Source organism: Lagenorhynchus albirostris, chromosome 18 (assembly GCF_949774975.1).
Source record: "Lagenorhynchus albirostris chromosome 18, mLagAlb1.1, whole genome shotgun sequence".
Taxonomy (NCBI): domain Eukaryota; kingdom Metazoa; phylum Chordata; class Mammalia; order Artiodactyla; family Delphinidae; genus Lagenorhynchus; species Lagenorhynchus albirostris.
Window position 1 is genome coordinate 1,214,611 of NC_083112.1, and position 23,419 is coordinate 1,238,029.

Here is a 23,419-nt window from a genome sequence, read left to right on the forward strand (position 1 = left end):
CCCACTGTCGCACGTAAACACAGCCAGTGCACACCTCCCACCCACCTCCCACACCAGAGACTTCAACTTCTGTCACTGAAAAGATCTGACACCTTTAAGATCCACAGTCCTTTGGATATCACCTGACAACTAACAGGGCACAGGTGGGTTACTGAAAACTAAGGAGATGAAGGTAACTACAAGCCACATCCCACAAAACACGAACCTGTTTAGACTTTTGCTCTCCATCTGATGCTCTCAGCAAGTCCTCTGAAGGAGCTCACCTATGTTTCTAGTATTTATTATACGATGAAATAGATTTTTAATTACAATCTGGCTTAAAACTTACCAAATTCCTTGTGCCATCGGGAGCTGCTAGGTGGCACTGAATATAGGAATTGAACACTTGAACTGCGTGTTGGGTGAAAAAGCCTTTGTGGAAATGCTTGTCGTCTTGGACCAGCGTCAGCCAGGACTCCAGCAGCCTGTCGTATGCTTCCATGTACACCATGTCGTCTTTATCCAGCTGAGAGCAAAGGACATTCACAAGACAGATGGCCAGAGAGTAAGACGGACATCACAGCAAGCATCCCACAGCCAGACAGACAGGGTTACAGGTTTTCCTTTAACAAAGGTTCCCAATTATTAATCAATGATCAAGCTAACTGAGCTCGTCTTAAAATTAATTGATCAATTCAAACATTGCAGTAAATATGTGTAGGCTTTTTATTAAACTTTCTAAAATCTTTCTAACTTAATCTAAATTCTTAGGCAAATAGGAATTAATGTTTATTTCTGTAAAAGACTAGCCATTCAGCGCTTTGCAGATGTGTTTTTCAAACAAAAATAATGTTAATGTTTTTCTGTAGTCAAGATGAGAACTGTTAAGATTAAAGTAAGATTAAATGATTTTAGAAAAACTGAAGAATGATGAGAACAGACTGGCCTAATTAGCATATTTAAGAACACATGGGGAGAGCTTCACAGATGCTCCTTGACATTTTATTAGAAACCAGGAAGGCAAGGATGGGCCTCAAAGAAGCCGGAGGAGGGCGCAGAGGCAGGAGGGCCCTCGGGAACAGCGCAGCACGTGTGAGGACCCACGGGGAAGCCCCATGGACGGTGAGCAGACGGACTGGAAGGAGCCAGGCCTGGATGCGACCACCATGTACAGGCTGGGTCCTAACACAGCTTCAGAGTAAAGGATTCTGCCACTTGAGGAGGAAGAGCTCACACGGAGGACGCCAGACAGCTCTGCTCATCTTCTCACATGCCGGCAAGAATCCACGTCCGAATTCTGCCATTAGTTAGTAATGTGGTACATAATTCAATCTTTGCATCGATTTCTTCATCCACAAATTCACTAGATCACTATTCAGTGAAACTCGGAACACTTAGGTGTCAAGCACTATGTTTGGTGCAAAAACATAAATAACATACCGTTCATTGACTTTCAAGCTCAACCCAATGGAAAAAAGTGAGAAGCAAGCAAAGCACTTGCAGAAAATACACTACAGGCCACAAGAGATAAGCATACACTCCGGGGTCAGTTTTTAATAACGGCATCTCTCGTAAGTAATTTGTTAGAAATAAAGGAGCAGAGCCTTCGAGCTGTGTATTCCACCTGAAAAGGTTTTGTTTGGCACAGTTTCAGATGTTCTGCTAATATGTAGCGAACCAGGAGCCAGGAACACGAACGGTCTACAGGTCTGGTCTACCACTTGCTCTCCTGGTTTCCAAAACAGGCCTCAACCTACAAATACACCAACTCTAGAACCTCCATCAGAGAACGCCACCCCAAACTGTTATTTCAGCAATTTGTCAATGACTCAAAAAAGAAAGTAATGGGAGATCTATTTCTAGTATTCCAGCGTAAGCTGGACCATCAGGATACCACCTCCAGATTAGAATACACAAGCACCTAAGGAACTGCTTCCAGTGAATGGTGTTTTATGTCTTTCGCTTTTATTAACCCACGGAATACAAAGAAAAATTGTCATATTCTGGATCAAATGAACCTTTAAATTTTTAAAAAATATTTAAAAGTAATTTTGTGGGGACTTCCCTGGTGGCACAGTGGTTGAGAATCCGCCTGCCAATGCAGGGGACACAGGTTCGATCCCTGGTCTGGGAAGATCCCACATGCTGCAGAGCAGCTAAGCCCGTGCACCACAACTACTGAGCCTACGCACCACAACTACTGAGCCTGCATGCTGCAACTACTGAAGCCCGTGCGCCTAGAGCCGTGCTCCGCAACAAGAGAAGCCATCACAATGAGAAGCCCGCGCACTGCAACGAAGACCGAACACAGCCAAACATAAATAAATAAATAAATTTATTTTTTTAAAGTAATTTTGTGAAAACTTTACATAAGACTAAAGGGAAAGTGAAAAAAACTTCACTAGATAATTTTATTAAGAATTTTAAAATAGCAAACCCAAATTTTATTCCTATTTTTCTGGCCTTGAAAGTGTTTATACTGAAAACAGGCAACATTCTTTGAATGTAACTAACTAGGACATGTTCACGTTGTGAATACTGGACTCCTACTATTACCTGTGGTGTTTGTGTCCTACAAAGTCCCCGCAAACACTGAATTAGCTAATACTCCGGTCACTGCAGCTTTCACCATGCGCAGGTGGAGAGGTCAGTGACCACCTTGTTTATGTGTGCTTCTGTGTACAGACACCTTATTTCACATGCACTGCTGATTCATGGCCAGCAGCCTGTCCAGCAAAGCTCATCTAACACCCACATTTTCTCCCTAAGGCTCACCCCACCCTCCCCGCACTTGGGCACAGCACCCGGAGGCCGTCGGAAACAGCAAAATCATCCTATCAGTCATTGCACTGCAAGAACTTCAATATTTTGTGACAGAATTTTGGAAAATGCCGTTTCACACAAAAATGCGAAAAATGAAGCACTGGAGACGGTGAGAAGGACACCTGTTTATGGTGTGAGGGTGAAAACAACAAGGCAGAGCGCGACCGCCCGGCTTGACCCCTGCTGGGAACAAGCAAGCCGGCGGATCATACGTTTTGTCACTCTTTGCACACACATGTCCATGAATAATCATGAAAAGTTCCACAAGTGCTGATTTTGGGGTTGCAAAGGATTTTTAGCAAGGAAGTGAATTTGTAAATATGGAATCCACAAATGATGAGGACCAACTGTACTTGCAAAATCTAACTCTAGGAGGTTCTAACTTACTACTAATGCTGGCTCTGCTCGCTCATGTACCATCAAAATGCTTTACACTTTTTAAAACCTTGACAGCTCATAATTTTGTTGAAGGACAGCCATATTCCTGGTTCCATAAATGCAGTATAACATATTCATTTAGGTTTATAAATACCAATAAAAATGATCAATTCAACCAATATTTTTCATTACATCATTTATTTCCTTCCAACCCCTTTTGTAAATACTGCTTTCACCATCAATACAATTACAAACCATATTAAGTAAATGCTGTTGCATGAACATCAAAAAAGATACAGAAATACTGTCAGTATCCTTTAGTAAACTCTAAACTCACAGAATATTGGGTGAAGGTTTTCCATGGAATAACTGACTGGATGGGAATGCCATATTTTCGTTTTGTCCTTGGAAATATACTGTTTGCTCATAAATTATTGAGCTTGAGAAAACTGATCACCTAAAACTCAGCCCCAGATTTCACTTATACTATCAATTTTACCAACGTTATTACGGCTCAGAGTGCAACTGTCTCTTTACATTCACCTTCCGATTTGTTTTATCACTGAAACATCTTATTCTGACAATTTCCTTTTCTTTGTTACTATGGGCAGAAAAATGAAAAATTCTGAATTTCAAATAGCATCCAATGAAATGTTAAAAACAACAATTAACAACAAAACGTAAAAGATGGTTATTTCAAGACTTCTTGAAAGACTGTGCTATATTTTGGAAAATGCAATTAGAAAACTGAAAAATAATGAAGAGTAGCCATTTATTCTATTTGTGGTGATTCATTTCACTACTATACCATCCTTGTAGGTGACTCTATCATTCTTCCATTTGCTTATTCTTTTAGTCTCTTTTTTATTATGGATGGGAGTTGATGAGTAATGGTGAAATACTTCCCAAGATCATGAAATAGCAAAATGCTTCAAGATATGGGAGAAATCAGATCACTAAAAATCCATAATGTGTTTTAGATTTATATTAAGATAATTACATGGTAATAAATGTTCTTTTTGTTCTAAAGTCTCTAAGAAAGAATAAAAGTTATGAAAAACTGACATTTAAAATAGTTAGAACTGTTCAAAAACGAAACTCAAAAACTAGACCCTGGTGGTATACTGAGGGTTAAACAATGTTGTAAGAAAGAGCCGAATAAAACCTGTTCCAGCATCATCTGTTGTCATGGGATTGAGGATTCCGTATCGTTCACTATATGAAGCTTTGCAAGAGATTTTTTCTTTTTCTTTTTACTTATTGTTAGGAAACATTCCTCTGAGAAGCAGGTGTGCTTCCTCTTTTTGCATGAGATCCTCCTAAGGAACTGTATCTTCAGCCCCTTCTAAAAAGTCAAACTTGTATGTACAGATATTACAGCCTGAATATCAAGGCTGTACATCCGCCTGCCAATGCAGGGGACACAGGTTAGAGCCCTGGTCCAGGAAGATCCCACATGCCATGGAGCAACTAACCCTGTGTGCCACAACTACTGAGCCTGCGTTTTAAAGCCCGCGAGCCACAACTACTGAGCATGTGTGCCACAACTACTGAAGCCCATGCACCTAGAACCCGTGCTCCACAAGAGAAGTCACCGCAATGAGAAGCCTGTGCACCGCAACACAGAGTAGCCCCCGCTTGCCACAACTAGAGAAAGCCCACACACAGCAATGAAGACCCAACCCAGCCAAAAATAAACAGATAAATTTTTTTTAAATAAAAATTTTTTAAATTTTTTAAAAATGCACCAATGTTAATCTCTTAGTTTTAATAAATGTACCATGGCTATACAAGATGGTAATATTAGGGGAAACTAGGTATATGGGAATACCGTACTAGCTTTGCAACTTTTCTGTAAATCTAAAAGTATTCCAAATTAAAAAAAAAAAAAAGATACCATAAAGTGAAAAGAGGAGCCACAAAACTAGGAGATCTGCAATACAAATAAACCAATAAGAAATGCGTGTGCAGACTATATAAAGAATTTCTTTAAATCAGTAAGGAAAAGACAATCTGATAGGAAAACAAGCAACAGAGTAAACAAGCATTTCATAATAATAATCATGGGAATTATGTATTGATATGTATGAAAAGATGCTCAATGTTATTAGTACCTGGGAAAGCAAATTAAGATCATATTTCATACTGTGAGTCTGGCAGAAGCTGTGCTGGTGAAGATGTGGGTCAACGGGAATGCAGACGATGGGAGCAAACGATGGGAAACTATCTTTTTATTATTATTATTATTCATTTATTTTATTTATTTGACTGCACCTGATCTTAGTTGCAGCACGTGGGACCTTTAGTTGTGGCATGCGGACTCTTAGTTGCAGCATGCGGGATCTAGTTCCCTGACCAGGGATCGAACCCGGGCCCCCTGCACTGGGAGCACAGAGTCTTATCACTGGACCACCAGGGAAGTTCCGGGAAACTATCTTTGAAAACTGAACGTTACATAGCCTATGATCCAAAACTTCCATTCTGAGGTTTAGACCTTAGGAAAGTCTCACGAAAGTTGCTAGGAAACACGTGGAAGAACGTTTACTTTAACACCGTAACGGCACAAAAGGGAAACCCAAAATTTCCTTTACGGCAGAATGGGAAAACAAGGTGTGGTATAATATTCACACAACGACACAGCTTACCATATAAATGATCAGAGAAGTTAAGACAAGGGAATGTTAAAATTTAGAACAGCGGCCATCTCTCCTGCAGGGGGGGCGGGCAGCTAGCAACAGGAGTGGATGAGCACTCCAGTTACAGCAACCTCAGGACCAGGAAAGTTCTCGAGTTGGGCTGTGGGCTCTCCCACTGTCACTTTATTATCTGTTTTATTTTTTCTCTTCATCATATATGATATAATAAAGTCATTGATGCTGGTTCTGAGGACAGAAGAAAAGGCATATAAAATGGCCAGGTAGCCTTTCTGAAGAGCCGACCAGATGGCGGAAGTGGAGCAGAAGAAGAAGCGGACCTTCCACAAGTTCACCTGCCGCGGCGTGGACCTCGACCAGCTGCTGGACATGTCCTATGAGCAGCTGATGCAGCTGTACAGCTCGCGGCAGCGGCAGCAGCTGAACCGCGGCCTCCGGAGGAAGCAGCACTCGCTGCTGAAGCGGCTGCGCAAGGCCAAGAAGGAGGCGCCGCCCACGGAGAAGCCCGAGGTGGTGAAGACGCACCTGCGCGACATGATCATCCTGCCCGAGCTGGTGGGCAGCATGGTGGGCGTCTACGATGGCAAGACTTTCAACCAGGTGGAAATCAAGCCTGAGATGATCGGCCACTACCTAGGCAAGTTCTCCATCACCTACAAGCCTGTGAAGCACGGCCGGCCCGGCACTGGGGCCACCCACTCCTCCCGCTTCATCCCCCTTAAGTAGCCTGCTGGCCAATAAAGGTAGAGACTTGTCTAAATAAATTAATTAATTAATTAATTTTTAAAAAGGCCAGGTAGAGGCGTCGGACAGTAGAGTGTGGGAACAGTGGGCATGACGGGGGGATGGGGGAGGCACTCGCCTCTCCCGCTCTGCTGGTGAGGGCGGTTCGGCGTTCCTTCCTTCCTCACAGTGTCAGTTGGAACCAGGTTGGCAATACGACATCTGCACGGGTTGCTGTGTGGCTGACAGGGTCTTGGTGCTCCGGCCTGATGTCAGGCCTGAGCGTCTGAGGTGGGAGAGCTGAGTTCAGGACATTGGTCCACCAGGGACCTCGCGGTCCCACATAATATCAATCGGCGAGAGCTCTCCCAGAGATCTCTGTCTCAACGCTAAGACCCAGCTCCACCCAACGGCCAGCAAGCTCCAGTGCTGGGCACCCCATGCCAATCAACTAGCAAGACAGGAACGCAACCCCACCCATTAAGAGAGAGGCTGCCTAAAATCATAATAAGTTCACAGACACCCCAAAACACACCACTGGACGCAGCCCTGCCCACCAGAAAGACAAGATGCAGCCACACCCACCAGAACACAGGCACCAGTCCCCTCCCCCAGGAAGGCTACACAACCCACTGAACCAACCTCATCCACTGGGGGCAGACACCAAAAACAACGGGAACTACAAACCTGCAGCCTGTGAAAAGGAGACCCCAAACACAGTTAGTTAAGCAAAATGAGAAGACAGAGAAATATGCAGCAGATAAAGGAGAAAGGTAAAACCCACCAGACCAAACAAATGAAGAGGAAATAGGCAGTCTACCTGAAAAAGAATTCAGAGTAATGACAGCAAAGATAATCCAAAATCTTGGAAGTGGAACGGAGAAAATACAAGAAAGGTTTAACAAGGACCTAGAAGAACTAAAGAGCAAATAAACAATGATGAACAACACAATAAATTAATTAAAAATTCTCTAAAAGAAATGAATAGCAGAATAACTGAGGCAGAAGACCGGATAAGTGACCTGGAAGATAAAATAGTGGAAACAACTACTGCAGAGTAGAATAAAGAAAAAAGAATGAAAAGAATTGAGGACAGTCTCAGAGACCTCTGGGACAACATTAAACGTACCAACAGTCGAATTACAGGGGTCCCAGAAGAAGAAGAGAAAGAGAAAGGGTCTGAGAAAATTTCTGAAGAGATTATAGTTGAAAACTTCCCTAACATGAGAAAGGAAACAGTCAATCAAGTCCAGGAAGCACAGAGAGTCTCATACAGGATAAATCCAAGGAGAAACACACCAAGACACAAACTAATCCAAGTATCAAAAATTAAATACAAAGAAAACATATTAAAAGCAGCAAGGGAAAAGTAACAAATAACATACAAGGGAATCCCCATAAGGTTAACAGTTGATATTTCAGCAGAAACTCTGCAAGCCAGAAGGGAGTGGCAGGACATATTTAACGTGATGAAAGGGAAAAACCTACAACCAAGATTACTCTACCCAGCAAGGATCTCATTCAGATTCGACAGAGAAATTGAAACATTTACAGACAAGCAAAAGTTACGAGAATTCAGTACCACCAAACCAGCTTTACAACAAATAAAGGAACTTCTCTAGACAGGAAACACAGGAGAAGGAAAAGACCCACAAAAACAAACCCAAAACAATTAAGAAAATGGTAATAGGCACATACATATTGATAATTACCTTAAATGTAAATGGATTAAATGCTCCAACCAAAAGACACAGACTGGCTGAATGGACACAAAAACAAGACCCGTATATGCTGTCTACAAGACACCCACTTCAGACCTAGGGACACATACAGACTGAAAGTGAGGGGATGGAAAAAGATATTCCATGCAAATGGAAATCAAAAGAAAGCTCGAGTAGCAATTCTCATATCGGACAAAACAGACTTTAAAAAAGACTAATACAAGAGACAAAGAAGGACACTACATAATGATCAAGGGATCAATCCAGGAAGAAGATATAATAATTGTAAATATTTCAGCATCCAACACAGGAGCACCTCAATACATAAGGCAAATGCTAACAGCCATAAAAAGGGAAATCGACAGTAACACAATAATAGTAGGGGGCTTTAACACGCCACTTTCACCAATGGACAGATCATCCAAAATGAAAATAAATAAGGAAACACAAGCTTTAAATGACACATTAAGCAAGATGGACTTAACTGATATTTCTAGGACATTCCATCCAAAAACAACAGAATACACTTTCTTCTCAAGTGTTCATGGAACATTCTCTAGGATAGGTCATATCTTGGGTCACAAATCAAGCCTTGGTAAATTGAAGAAAGTTGAAAGCATATCAAGTATCTTTTCCGACCACACTATGAGACTAGATATCGATTACAGAAAAAAAAACTGTAAAAAATACAAACGTGGAAGCTAAACAGTACGCTACTAAATAACCAAGAGATTACTGAAAAAAATCAAAGAGGAAATCAAAAAATACCAAGAAACAAATGACAATGAAAACACGATGACCCAAAACCTATGGGATGAAGTAAAAGCAGTTCTAAGAGGGAAGTTTATAGCAATACAATCCTACCTCAAGAAACAAGAATACAGAAAGAAGAACAAAAAACCCCCAAAGTTAGCAGAAGGAAAGAAATCATAATGATCAGATCAGAAATAAATGAAAAAGAAATGAAGGAAACAACAGCAAAGATCAATAAAACTAAAAGCTGGTTCTTTGAGAAGATAAACAAAATTGATAAACCATTAGCCAGACTCATCAAGAAAAAAAGGGAGAAGCCTCAAATCAACAGAATTAGAAATGAAAAAGGTGAAGTAACAACTGACACTGAAGAAATACAAAGGAACATGAGAGATTACTACAAGCAACTATATGCCAATTAAATGGACAACCTGGAAGAAATGGACAAATTCTTAGAAAAGCACAACCTTCTGAGACTGAACCAGGAAGAAATAGAAAATATAAACAGAACAATCACAAGCACTGAAATTCAAACAAAAGCCCAGGACCAGATGGCTTCACAAGCAAATTCTATTAACACCTATCCTTCTCAAGCTCTTCCAAAATATAGCAGAGGGAAGAACACTCCCAAACTCATTCTACGAGTCCACCATCACCCTGATACCAAAACCAGACAAAGATGTCACAAAGAAAGAAAACTACAGGCCAATATCACTGATGAACACAGATGCATAAATCCTCAACAAAATACCAGCAAACAGAATCTAACAGCACATTAAAAGGATCATATACCATGATCAAGTGGGGTTTATCTCAGGAATGCAAGGATTCTTCAGTATACACAAATCAATCAATGTGATACAACACATTAACAAATTGAAGAATAAAAACAATATGATAATCTCAACAGATGCAGAAAAAGCTTTCGACAAAACTCAACACCCATTTTTGATAAAAACTCTCCAGAAAGAAGGCACAGAGGTAACCTACCTCAACATAATAAAGGCCATATATGACAAACCCACAGCCAACATCAGTCTCAATGGTAAAAAACTAAAACCACTTCCTCTAAGCTCAGGAACAAGACAAGGTTGCCCACTCTCACCACTATTATTCAACATAGTTTTGGAAGCTTTAGCCACAGCATTCAGAGAAGAAAAAGAAATAAAAGGACCCCAAATCGTAAAAGAAGAAGTAAAACTGTCACTGTTTGCAGATGACATAATACTATACACAGAGAATCCTAAAGAAGCTACCAGAAAACTACTAGAGCTACCCAATGAATTTGGTAAAGTAGCAGGATACAAAATTAATGCACAAAAATCTCTTGTATTCCTATACACTGATGATGAAAAATCTGAAAGAGAAATTAAGGAAACACTCCCATTTACCACTGCAACAAAAAGAGTAAAATACTCAGGAATAAACCTACCTAAGGAGACAAAAGACCTGTATGCAGAAAAATATAAGACACTGATGAAAGAAATTAAAGACGATACAAGGAGATGGAGAGATTATACCATGTTCTTGGATTGGAAGAATCAACATTGTGAAAATGACTCTACTACCCAAAGCAATCTACAGATTCAATGCAATCCCTATCAAACTACCAATGGCATTTTTCACAGAACTAGAACAAAAAACTTCACAATTTGCATGGAAACACAAAAGACCCCAAACAGCCAAAGCAATCTTGAGAAAGAAAAACGGAGCTGGACGAATCAGGCTCCTAGACTTCAGACTACACTACAAAGCTACAGTAATCAAGATGGTATGGTACTGGCACAAAAACAGAAATATAGATCAATGTAACAGGATAGAGAGCCCAGAGATAAACCCACGCACATATGGTCACCTTATCTTTGATAAAGGAGGCAAGGATATGCAATGGAGAAAAGACAGCCTCTTCAATAAGTGGTGCTGGGAAAACTGGACAGCTACATGTACAAGAATGAAATTAGAACACTCCCTAACACTGTACACAAAAATAAACTCAAAATGGATTGAAGACCTAAATGTAAGGCCAGGGCTTTCCTGGTGGTGCACTGGTTAAGAATCCGCCTGCCAATGCTGGGGACACGGGTTCGAGCCCTGGTCTGGGAAGATCCCACAGGGAACGGAGCAACTAAGCCCGTGCACCACAACTACTGAGCCTGCGCTCTAGAGCCCGTATGGCACAACTACTGAAGCCTGCGTGCCACGACAACTGAAGCCCGCGCGCCTAGAGCCTCTGCTCCGCAACAAGAGAAGCCACCACAACGAGAAGCCCATGCACCGCAACGAAGAGCAGCCCCTGCTCACCGCAACTAGAGAAAGCCTGCACACAGCAACAAAGACCCAACTCAGACAATAAATAAATATATATATAAATAAATACATACATAAATACATAAGTAAATTTACTTTAAAAAAATAAATGTAAGGCCAGAAACTATAAAACTCTTAGAGGAAAACATAGGCAGAACGCTCTATGACATAAATCACAGCAAGATCATTTTTGACCCACCTCCTAGAGAAACGGAAATAAAAACAAAAATAAACAAATGGGACCTAATGAAACTTAAAAGCTTTTGCAGAGCAAAGGAAACCATAAACAAGATGAAGGGATAAAATATTCGTAAATGAAGCGACTGACAAAGGATTAATCTCCAAAACGTACAAGCAGCTCATGCAAGCTCAGTATCAAAAAAACAAACAACCCAATCCAAAACTTAGCAGAAGACCTCGTTTCTCCAAAGAAGATATACATATTCCCAGCAAACACATGAAAGGATGCTCAACATCACTAATCATTAGAGAAATGCAAATCAAAACTACAATGAGGTATCACCTCACACCAGTCAGAATGGCCACCATCAAAAAATCTACAAACAATAAATGCTGGAGAGGGTGTGGAGAAAGGGAACCCTCTTGCACTGTTGGTGGGAATGTAAATGGATATAGCCACTATGGAGAACAGTATGGAGGTTCCGTAAAAAACTAAAAATAGAACTACCATACGACCCAGCAATCCCACTACTGGGCATATACCCTGAGAAAAGCACAATTCAAAAAGAGACATGTATCACAATATTCACTGCAGCAGTACTTACAACAGACACGATATGGAAGCAACCTAAGTGGCCATCGACAGATGAATGGATAAAGAAGATGTGGCACATATATACAATGGAATATTACTCAGTCATAAAAAGAAACGAAATTGAGTTATTTGTAGTGAGGTGGATGGACCCAGAGTCTGTCATACAGAGTGAGGTAAGTCAGAAAGAGAAAAACAAATACCGTATGTTAACACATATATATGGAATCCTAAAAAAAAATGGTTCTGAAGAACCTAGGGGCAGGAGAGGAATAAAGACACAGACACAGAGGTTGGACTTGAGAACACAGGGAGAGGGAAGGGTAAGCTGGGACGAAGTGAGAGAGAGGCACGGACATATATACACTACCAAATGTAAAACAGATAGCTAGTGGGAAGCATCCACACAGCACAGGGAGGTCAGCTCGGTGCTCTGCGACCACCTAGAGGGGTGGGATAGGGAGGGTGGGAGGGAGACGCAAGAGGGAGGGGATATGGGGATGTATGTATATGTATAGCTGATTCACTTTGTTATACAGCAGAAGTTAACACACCACTGTAAAGCAATTATACTCCAATAAAGATGTTTAAAAAAATTTAAACAAAAGGCCAGGTAAGTGCCCACCTGGTCGCTGCAGCAGCTGGTGTGCGCCTGCAGCAGAAATCACTGCCGCCAGCTGAGTACCGGGCGGACCGTTTCTGCGTACTTAAAGCAGCTGCTTTGCAGAAATCATTTGTTAAGTCTGAACAGTTTATGTTGCCAAAATAAACAGACTGGGAACATATCTTAAGAGGAACAGCATCCTCTGACCCCACCGCTCAGAAGGAAGCAGTAGGCAATTCTAAGAACTCTCTCTGTTCTTCCCTAGCACATATACAATGCATGCTTATCATGGTGTAATCATTCAGATACAGAAAAGTACAAATAAAATGGGAAAGCCTTATAAGCCTTTTACTATTGGAAGAGCATTCCATAATTCCTCCCATAGAGCCCTGATATTAGACAAAACAGAAGATCACAGCGGACCATCAGAGCCCCTATCACTGGATGGTGATTTAAAATAAGAACTGCAAACTTGTACAGGGCCTCTGTTCCACTTGGAAACCAATACAAGTAACTCATCAGGCAAAGTGTGAGCAATTTGGCTGATGACAATTGGCAGGTAAATCTTTCAGGCTAATCACAGAGAACTGAAACCCAGCCGAGTGGTTTTTCCTAATACCTTGGCCCTGCTCCACAGCCCCTCTGGCCAAGACCCAGCCGCCAAGCCGGAGCACGTGCCCCAAGATGACGAGGGCCCAAGCCAGACACTCTGCTCGTGCCTGGGGTGTCTCGGGCCTGCTGCCAGGAGGGCTTTGGAGAGGGGCGCAGAGCTTAGGAGGCGACTTGACTCCACTTTCCCCCATTTGGGAACGGAGGGTGGAGAAGGTAATCAAAACATGCTATCAGCACTGACATGTCAACGTCCATAATTAACCTGCAAGTGTACTGGAGGTGAACCTGCAGCTCTTCAGCCACAGAAAGAAATCTGCTTTTGCGTCTGGTGAGTATTTGGACATATAGAAGCAGCAGTTCATTTTGTCTCTGGACATGCTGGCAAATGAAGCTTGGGAAAGACAACTTTCAGTATGTGGAACTGCTCCGCCTTTTAACAATGATGTGAACTTCAGATTAAAATCTAACATTACTGTACGATTCCAACTATACAACATTTTGGAAAAGGCCAAACTATGGAGACAATAAAAGGATCCGTGGTTGCCAGGGGCTGGGTGGGGGTGTGAAGAGCAGAGCTCAGGGGATTTTCAGGGCAGTGACACTAGCCTGCATGAGACTGTAACGGTGGCTACACATCCCTGCACATTTGTCCAAACCCACAGAGTGTACAACACAAAGAGTGAACTCTGATGTAGACCATGGGCTCAGGATGATGACGGCCTCGGTGCAGGTTCATCACGTGTAACACATGCACTCTCTGGTAGGGATGCTGATGGCGGGGGGCTGGGTGTACTGGGGCAGGGATGGGAACTCTGTATTTTCACTCAATTTTGCTGTGAATCTAAAACTGCTCTAAAAAAATTAAGTGTATGCATGTGTCCCTAATGTTAGATACTGTAAAAGTATACATGATAAATCCTGTGCTACAGTAGTTCTAATATCTGTTATGCTGCAAAGAACTCCAATAGCTTTTTTTCTACAAAGAGCAAATAACCAACGTGACAACTCCGAATCATCTCCATGAAATCGGAAAGCTCTTTCTTTGACCCTGAGTGCTATCTTCATATGTAAACATAAGTTACATGAGTCAGTTAAGAAAAGCATTCTGATCCATAGGGGCTTCCCTGGTGGCGCAGTGGTTAAGAGTCCGCCTGCCAATGCAGGGGACACGGGTTCGAGCCCTGGTCCGGGAAGATCCCACATGCCGCGGAGCAACTAAGCCCGTGCACCACAACTACGGAGCCTGCGCTCTAGAGCCCACAAGCCACAACTACTGAGCCCACGAGCCACAACTATTGAAGCCCGTGCGCCTAGAGCCCATGCTCCACAACAAGAGAAGCCACCGCAATGAGAAGCCTGCGCACCACAACAAAGAGTAGCCCCCCCTCGCCGCAGCTAGAGAAAGCCCGCGCGCAGCAACGAGGACCCAGCACAGCCAAAAAATAATAATAATAAATTAATTTACTTATTTATTAACAAAAAAGAAAAGCATTATGATTCATAGACATAAAAATTGCAATAAGGTGGGTGTGGGCCATTAGCTCTCACATGGAATGTTTCATTTCTGAGGAATAGCCCTGTTTAACTCGGTGTTCCCTATTTAGAGCCTGGGGCTGCTCTACTGCTCTCATAAGGACTTGGGAACGAAAGCAAACTGAACAGTCAGAGGTCGCAGAGGGTGGGAAAGGAGCCAACAGCACTGGCCAGGGGTTCCCTGGCAGCGCTCATTTGCAAACATGATACAAAATCAACTGGCAGAAATAAGTCTGCACAACATAAACTGTGCTTATAACAACAGACGGGGAAACTCCAGGTAAATGAAGGGGGAAAAGGTCCTATCAATATACTGTTTCTTAATCTGCATGGCTGGCAGACAGTTGTTCATTTTATTTTTCTTTACAAATGTTTATATATATATATATATATATATATATATATATATATATATATAAAGCTTTTACTTTATGTGAACAGAATATTTCACAGTAAGTTTAAAATTTACAGGCACAGCCATAACCCCCAAGTCCAATGACAGGTCAAATAATACATGTACTGCATGGTGTAAAACAATAAGAAAGGGCACATGAAAGATTAAAGACTGAATTATAATAGTTCATGCTGCTACTCATCTGCTATAAATATTCCTTCCTAGTGTAGCATCATAGAAAGCAACAATGGCAATACAGAGAAAAATCGCAGAAATGTCACAAACAGATCATGAGCTCTCCATTTTAAAAAGAATTTAGAAGTCTTTGAATGTCAAATGCAAAAGAAATTAATTCATTCTCTCATTTTTTTTCCATAGCCAGTCCTGACAGCACAGAATTAATTTGACTCCAGACTACCTATGCAGCTGACAGTATTCCTGGCTTCTGAAATCCCCCAAGAGAAACTGACTTAGTGGACAAGCAGTGCAGCTGCTAGAAGAATCCTATAAATAGATCACGTAAAAAAAATCGACTCCCCACAAACGCACCAGGAGTCCAAGGTGTAATTTTCAGAGAGTTTTTAAATGTTACACTCCTAGATTAACGTAACTTCTTCCTTTTGGAAACATATATGTATTTCCAAATTCTTAATGCTAAAGAACGTATATTTATCAAACACAGTCCCTGGCACATGTAGGTGATGGGTAAATATTCACGGAACTGAACTGACTCAGCAGTACTCCAAGGGGCCGGCACTGCTGGGACTCACCTGCCTTACCTGAGGTAGGAGGGCCATCTCTTCTTCCACCTCATTCTAGCGTCCATTTTCAAAACCCTGGCCCATTAGCTCTGGTTATGTTTCTAATGCTAGTCTTGTAAGCAATACAAAGGTTACTATATGAAACCACAGTTATGACGATAAATAAGCTTTAATCTAAATCCACTACATTCTATCTCAAGTGCAAGAATTCTGTAAAACAAACATTGGTTCTGTGCTAGGACTGGAAGCAGACTGAAAAATCAGGGCTGACTCATATCCAAGCTAGGAAACACTGCATGGCAAAATTACGACCCAACCAGAATTAAATGAAACATAGAAATTATTTTAAGGATTTCTTTTAATAAGAATCTGTATTTAAGTTGTAATAGTAACCAATTTTCTTTCAAATATCCTGAACAGAGGTAAAGCCACTGTTAGGATTAAAAAGAAGCATACTTTAAATGTGCAAGGCTACTCATGCATCTCATTTAATTCTTCTTTGATCAACAAGCAGAGGAAATGAGTGCACACGGCGCAGCTGGACAGCTGGGTCGCCGTCTGGACTATCATCCATTCATTCCTCCCCGGCCAGCAGAATGCTGGGTAGGGAGGTTGGCACAGCTTCTCAAACCATCCCTTCCCCCGGCAGTTAAGGTGCAGGGTCGACCACACATTTGTGTTGTACTGACATCACCATTCCAGACAGTAAGTTCTTCCCTCTTATCCCTGAAATACCCCCAAATTCCTGCTTCCCACCTCTCCATTTGTAACTTGGCTTCAATGCATTTCTTTCACCACACCTCCTCTCCACAGAGTAATTATCCATCGAGCTGGAGAAACTAGATTTTGAGTTAAGAATGCTGAACTTTAAATGCACTCACTCACCTAAGGAACTGCAAAATTATTTTACTGCATTACATTCTATGATGGACTTCCCAACTTTATCAAGATTTTTCTTCTTCTACCTTGGCCTGCTGGTCTTGAGGTTAGGGAACAAATGTACTAAAATTAAATATGAAGTTCTTCCTTGGCAAAGTTTACTACCATCACCTCCCACCTGCCTTACATATCCAACCCACAGCCCTCATGCGCACGTACACACACACACACACACACACACACACACACACAAACACACAAACACACTTCAAAGTTTAAGGACCATGACGGTTGCTCTGTTCAGTTAACATGTTATGTGGCTTCTGGCTGATGAACCTACTGGGGGCTGAACTTAACCGACAAAAGAAACCAAGAAACAAATGAGAGTCTAGAGTTCAAGCCATATTCTCTTCAAATTTCACTGAATCAATTCAAATGCATATACTAGTATTATAGACATTTTATAAAATAGTTGACATAATAATATGAACAATTATTTTGTTAGGATTTTAATTTTTAAGGCAATAATTTCATCTTATAATCCATCTCACTTCTCCAGTCTAGCAATAGACAAAAATTTGATTTCTCGGGTGCAACGAAAAAATTCTTGGCTTCAGGAAGCCTCAAGTAACACCAAGAAATTTTTTTTTTTTTTTTTTTTTGCTGTACGTGGGCCTCTCACTGTTGTGGCCTCTCCCGTTGCGGAGCACAGGCTCTGGGCACGCAGGCTCAGCGGCCATGGCTCACGGATCTAGCCGCTCCGCGGCATGTGGGATCTTCCCGGACCAGGGCACAAACCCACGTCCCCTGCATCGGCAGGCGGACTCTCAACCACTGCGCCACCACGGAAGCCCAACACCTAAAAATTTTAACAGCCAACAGAATAAAGTGGCTGAAGACTGGAGTTGCTCTTTTTGAGCAGAGACTTTCAAGTTCACTGCAAGTTGAGGGCAGTCATAAATAACAGCCTCTCTTCATACACACGCTACAGCCACCAAACAAGAACATAGTTCAAGAATACATGTTAGTATCAAGAATTTTTCTTCCCATGAAGTTGCTTTTTTAAATTCTTGCTACAGCAACATAATCACCATCTAAGACACGAGTTCCTAAAACAAGAGACAATCTATATGTATTCCTAAATAAATATAGTTTTGAAAAAATACCACAGTAAAACAAAAGTGTATTGCTGGGTACCACGATGTTCATTGCAGCACTATTTACAATAGGCAGGACATGGAAGCAACCTAAGTGGCCATCGACAGATGAATGGATAAAGAAGATGTGGCACATATATGCAATGGACTATTACTCAGCCATAAAAAGAAACGAAATTGAGTTATTTGTAGTGAGGTGGATGGACCTACAGTCTGTCATACAGAGTGAAGTCATAAACAGAAAAACAAATACCATATGCTAACACATATATATGGAATCTTAAAAAAAAAATTGGTTCTGATGAACCTAGGAGCAGGACAGGAATAAAGACTCAGACGTAGAGAATGGACTTGAGGACACGGGGAGGGGAAAGGGTAAGCTGGGACGAAGTGAGAGAGTGGCATGGACATATACACACTACCAAATGTAAAACAGATAGCTAGTGGGAAGCATCCACACAGCACAGGGAGGTCAGCTCGGTGCTCTGCGACCACCTAGAGGGGTGGGATAGGGAGGGTGGGAGGGAGACGCAAGAGGGAGGAGATATGGGGATATATGTATATGTATAGCTGATTCACTGTGTTATACAGCAGCAACTAACACACCACTGTAAAGCAATTATACTCCAACAAATATGTTAATAAATAAATAAATACATGTTAAAAATAAAAATAAAACCTTCCTTCCTGAGCACAACTAAAAAAACAAGAAAAGTGTTTTGCTGAATCTGTTTTCCTACTGGGAAAAGAAACTCTTTCAATATTAAAGAAAAACAAAACATTTCACAAGATTAAAATTGTTTTTAAAAACCTAATATTAAAATTATTGATTTGGGGCTTTCCTGGTGGCGCAGTGGTTAAGAATCTGCCTGCCAATGCAGGGGACGCGGGTTCGAGCCCTGGTCCGGGAAGATCCCACATGCCACGGAGCAACTAAGCCCATGTGCCACAACTACTGAGCCTGCGTGCTGCAACTACTGAAGCCCATGCTCCACCACAAGAGAAGCCACTGCAATGAGAAGCCCACGCACAGCAACGAAGACCCAACACAGCCAAAAATAAATAAATAAATAAATTTGTGTTTTAAAAAAGAGATACAGGGCTTCCCTGGTGGCACAGTGGTTGAGAGTCCGCCTGCCGATGCAGGGGACACGGGTTCGTGCCCCGGTCTGGGAAGATCCCACGTGCCGCAGAGCGGCTGGGCCCGTGAGCCGTGGCCGCTGGGCCTGTGCGTCCGGAGCCTGTGCTCCGCGGCGGGAGAGGCCACGGCAGTGAGAGGCCCGCGTACTACAAAAAAATAAAAAGATATAATTTGAGAGCAAATCACAAAAGACAACATTTTAAAAAATAAACAAATAATATTACTGATTTGCATGAAACAACAAAACTCAAGATCTGGTCTTACTCATAGGACAGCACACATAATACGGCTGTTAGTAAAGCCCATTATAAAGGTTCATTTGTATCATTATAATTCCACATTTTATTGTGCACACCGTAGGGGCACTTTCACATTAATCCACCCCATGAAACATCAGAAGAGACCAGCATCCTAACCACACCGCAAGGAAACGTGCTCACAGAAGGTGAAGCAACCTGCCCAAGGCCCTGCAGCTGAGGACTCCTTCTGGCTCACGCCGCAGCGTCTCCCTCAAAAGTTCCTGATCTTTCTCACCACGCATGACTCCCCAAAGCAGTTTTTTTAATATGCCTCAACTTTTCGATTTTCACGTATAAGCTCATTTCTTTATACCTTTTGCCATCTTAGGTCAACAACTATGTATTGGGCACGAGGTGCCCTGCCCTGCGTCCCAGAAGCTCCACCGCAGCCGGGCTGGGTCTGTCCCTACACCTCGCCGCCCCGCCGCCCACTCCCCAGGCCCCGCCCCCACCTCACACAGCCAGAATGAAAACCCCATGCGGCTGAGATACATTTAGGATTCGCTTAGTCTTCTGGTAACTCATCGTGCAGGGACCCCCGTTAGCCCTCGACTTCACCAACCCTCGCCAATCTGGCTGCTACGAGTCATGCAAAAGCATCAGACAAATCTAGTCCCTCTGCCTGTTTCAATGGGTAACCAACTGTTTCTAACACCATTTTTTAAATGTCATAAACAGATTAAAAGAAATCGACCAATTAAAAGAAAGGAAAAGAAATAGCCGTTTTCCTGAATGAGGCCCATTAGGTACAGTGCATGCCTCCCTGTGAAGCACAATTAAACATCTACTCTCTGAAAGCGCATCCAGGCTCCCTGTGTCCCAACACTTCTAGGTCAAACCTTGGCAGAAAAATTGTTTTCCAAGTTGTTAGTCCCCTAGGCAAAATAAATAAATTCTAAACCTCAAATGTGCAAGCCAAGAATGTTACAAATCTTCCAGCAATTCCTCTAGAAGCATCCTTAACCCACAAACAAACTATAATAAAAGGCAGCTGTGTTTCTAAACATGTGATCAACGTGCCATTTAACCAAGGGGGAGGGGGTGGGGGAAAGGGGGATGTTACGTGAAACCCGAGTGATTCAGAATTTGTGGTCATTTGAAAAGAGTTTGAGTACAGCTTAAATACTTAAAATTTCCCTCTGCTCCCATGCTTAGTACATGATTTTTCTCCCTAGAAATTCAGACCTCACATATGAGGCCCGTAAACTTCTATTCCTCCATGACCGACACTTTCCAACACATAAATAACTTCCTGGCCTGGTTCCTTTCCCGTCAAACCACTGGGGCGCCCACTGTTGTGAACACAGTCATTCCCGAGTTCTTCGTGCTCTGACACCTCTGAAGGGGCACAAATCACTCCCACACATGTTGCCAAACCCCCAACAAAACCACCGCTCGGACTTAACATGAAATTCTATCAGAGGTCTACAAGTATTCTTTTTACCCTTACAATCTTTGAAAAGAATCTACATTTCATTAAAAAAACAATTAGTTTCAACAATTTAATAACTACTTGGTAGGGAAAAAATCAATTACTTCCCAAGATTAACGTAGTTATTCCCAGTAACTGTTACAAACACAGCTGTGTTGTCAAGGAGTTTAGTACGAGTTTTCCAAATTAAATATAAAATGTGGAAGATAAGCATTTAAAAATCTGTACCAAAAAACATCTTTACTACAGGAATTGGTCTTAATTTTAATGCAAATTAAAATTTACCAAGATATATTATTAAAACCATAAAAAAACACCAAAAAAATTAATCAAAATAAGCAGGGTTACAATTATTTGAACTAAATTATATTTACATAATTTCCAGATAAGCCCAAGATTTCTAAATTCTCAAAAAACACTTAAAATTATACACAATCACAACCATACCATAAAGTTCCTAGCACCCCTTGAACTTAAAGAGTTTATTATTAAAATGGCTTTCAACATAGTTTTTAATAAAAACATTTCATTCCATTTCCTACTTTCAGGTACTAAATTATCTCAACTTAAAATCTGGAGACCAGGGACTTCCCTGGTGGCACAGTGGTTAAGGATCTGCCTACCAATGCAGGGGTCTGGGGTTCGAGCCCTGGTCCAAGAGGATCCCACATGCTGCAGAGCAAATAAGCCCGTGCGCCACAACTACTGAGCCTGCGCTCTAAGAGCCCTCAACCCACAACTACTGAGCCCGCGCGCCTAGAGCCCGTGCTCCTCAACAAGAGAAGCCACCGCAATGAGAAGCCCGCACACCGCAACACCGTGTAGCCCCCACTCGCCGCAACTAGAGAAAGCCCGCAGGCAGCAACTAAGACCCAACGCAGCCAAAAATTTTTTAAAAATATAAAATAAAATAAAATAAAATCTTGAGACAAATAAAATTTAGTCTACTAAAGTGATTTTCCACAGATTTTTAAGAAGTCATGTTCCCAAGCACAGACTGCCAAATGATTTGCACATATAAACAAACACGCACTCCTTTAAAACAATTAGCGGCCATGAGACACGCCTCAGAGGCAGAGCAGGTCCCCCTGCGAGATAGCGCGGTTCAGTCGGAGCCACTCACCACCTCCTCCAGTGCAGCACTGCGCCCGAAAGAGCACGTGAGGTGTGTCAGGCAGCTCACAAAGGACGAGAAGAGCTCGCTTGGAATGGCGGTTAAGACGTTGCGAGGGAACACAGTTATCAGGTTGCTGATGATGCTGGAGATCCCCACAGCTTCAGAATCTTCTATCTCAATTCTACAACCCAAGGCATGAGCATCAGCGTTAAGTGGAGCAGAGGTAACTTGTTTCCAAACATGCACCCATTCATTTTCAAAGGCACGTCTCTGTGTACTCATTTCAACTGACACATGTAACTCTCCTCTAAAATATAAAAGCAGGGAATCGCTAGTTTCTTTTTTCCTCCACTGTTAATCATGAGGAAGAACTGAAGCTCCTTTTTGGTTCTAAGGGCCAGGATACCTACCCATTGATGGTATTCAGTAAGCCCTCAATGAAGTGTGCGAGATAATCCACTTGGGACCCTTCGTCGGGGAAGATGGGTCCGTGAAGAGAAGCTAACTGGGCGAGGCACTGCAGGGAGTCTTGTGCCATGTCGGAATCTTCTCTGATTTTTCGATGTACCTGTTAGAAAGAATCGCTAATCCATAAACATAAATTCTTTTGTAAGGGTCACGTGTCTATCGTGCCAAACGAGGTGAGAGAAAAATTCACTGTAGCTGAGCATTTCTAGACAACTAATTCCCGAGTTAAACTAAATTTGAAAATTGTCCCTCAGTCCATTTTATGTTATAGGCCATGATTTTAAACATACCAATTAATTGTCAGTGGAGAGCTACCTACATTTTGAAAACTGAACTGTCTCCGGCGTGTTATGACAAAGAAACAGATGCCGGCCAGTCAGACATACTGCTTTTTCTAAAAACAGCAGCAACGACAGTCATCTGTATTATGCTAACTATGCCCCGCTGCAGCTTCTTGCTAAAGTCAGCAAAGTTCGGGCAAGAGCATAGAGATGCTGCTTCGCTGGAAGCAGACAGTTACACACTCGCAAAACCAGCATGCCCCCCAATCCCTAGAAATTCACTCATTCAAACAATATATTAACATGGTGTTTCATCAACTCTGATATTGCCTACAATTTATTTGAATCTCTTTTTATCTTATATCATTGCTATTAATAAATTTTTTAAATGTTTAAATTTTACTTAAATTATATTTAAATTCACTTTAAACCTCACGTAGAATTCATTTCAATGCTGCAATACTGAGGTGAAACACCTGGCATACAGTGTTCTGATGAAGGAAACACTCCCAAAATACTGCTCCCTAATTTTACAGTGTCATTAATATCCTCAGACTTACATAATTAAAACAGACAAGGAAAATATTTTTAGCAGAGAAATCACAGGTAATTGTTTATCTTAATCCACCAC

General features: G+C 41.8%; 2 protein-coding genes across 10 annotated transcripts in view; one reads left to right on the top strand and one right to left on the bottom strand.

Moving 5' to 3' along the window:
- The window catches only part of XPO4 (exportin 4), a 101,164-nt gene that overhangs the window by 23,788 nt on the left and 53,957 nt on the right, over positions 1 to 23,419 (bottom strand). For 7 of the 9 annotated variants that reach the window (XR_009536844.1, XM_060129452.1, XM_060129454.1 and 4 more), the window contains 3 exons: positions 22,450 to 22,607; positions 22,046 to 22,220; positions 329 to 505 (listed from right to left, as the gene is read on the bottom strand). Coding sequence is in view for 8 of the 9 variants with exons in the window: in XM_060129452.1 (XP_059985435.1) it covers positions 329 to 505; positions 22,046 to 22,220; positions 22,450 to 22,607 (510 nt within the window). In the remaining variant the exon portion in view is untranslated. The remainder of the gene's footprint in view (positions 1 to 328; positions 506 to 22,045; positions 22,221 to 22,449; positions 22,608 to 23,419) is intronic. The other 2 variants (XM_060129456.1, XM_060129457.1) reach the window with 2 other exon arrangements.
- LOC132508635 (small ribosomal subunit protein uS19-like) lies at positions 6,108 to 6,598 on the top strand. The gene has a single exon (XM_060128960.1). The coding sequence runs from the start codon at positions 6,123 to 6,125 to the stop codon at positions 6,558 to 6,560; it is 438 nt and encodes a 145-aa protein (XP_059984943.1). The 5' UTR covers positions 6,108 to 6,122; the 3' UTR covers positions 6,561 to 6,598.

Bases quoted from the DNA above. Each gene is read 5' to 3' on its own strand.
- LOC132508635 (XM_060128960.1), top strand. From the start codon at position 6,123: ATGGCGGAAGTGGAGCAGAAGAAGAAGCGGACCTTCCACAAGTTCACC.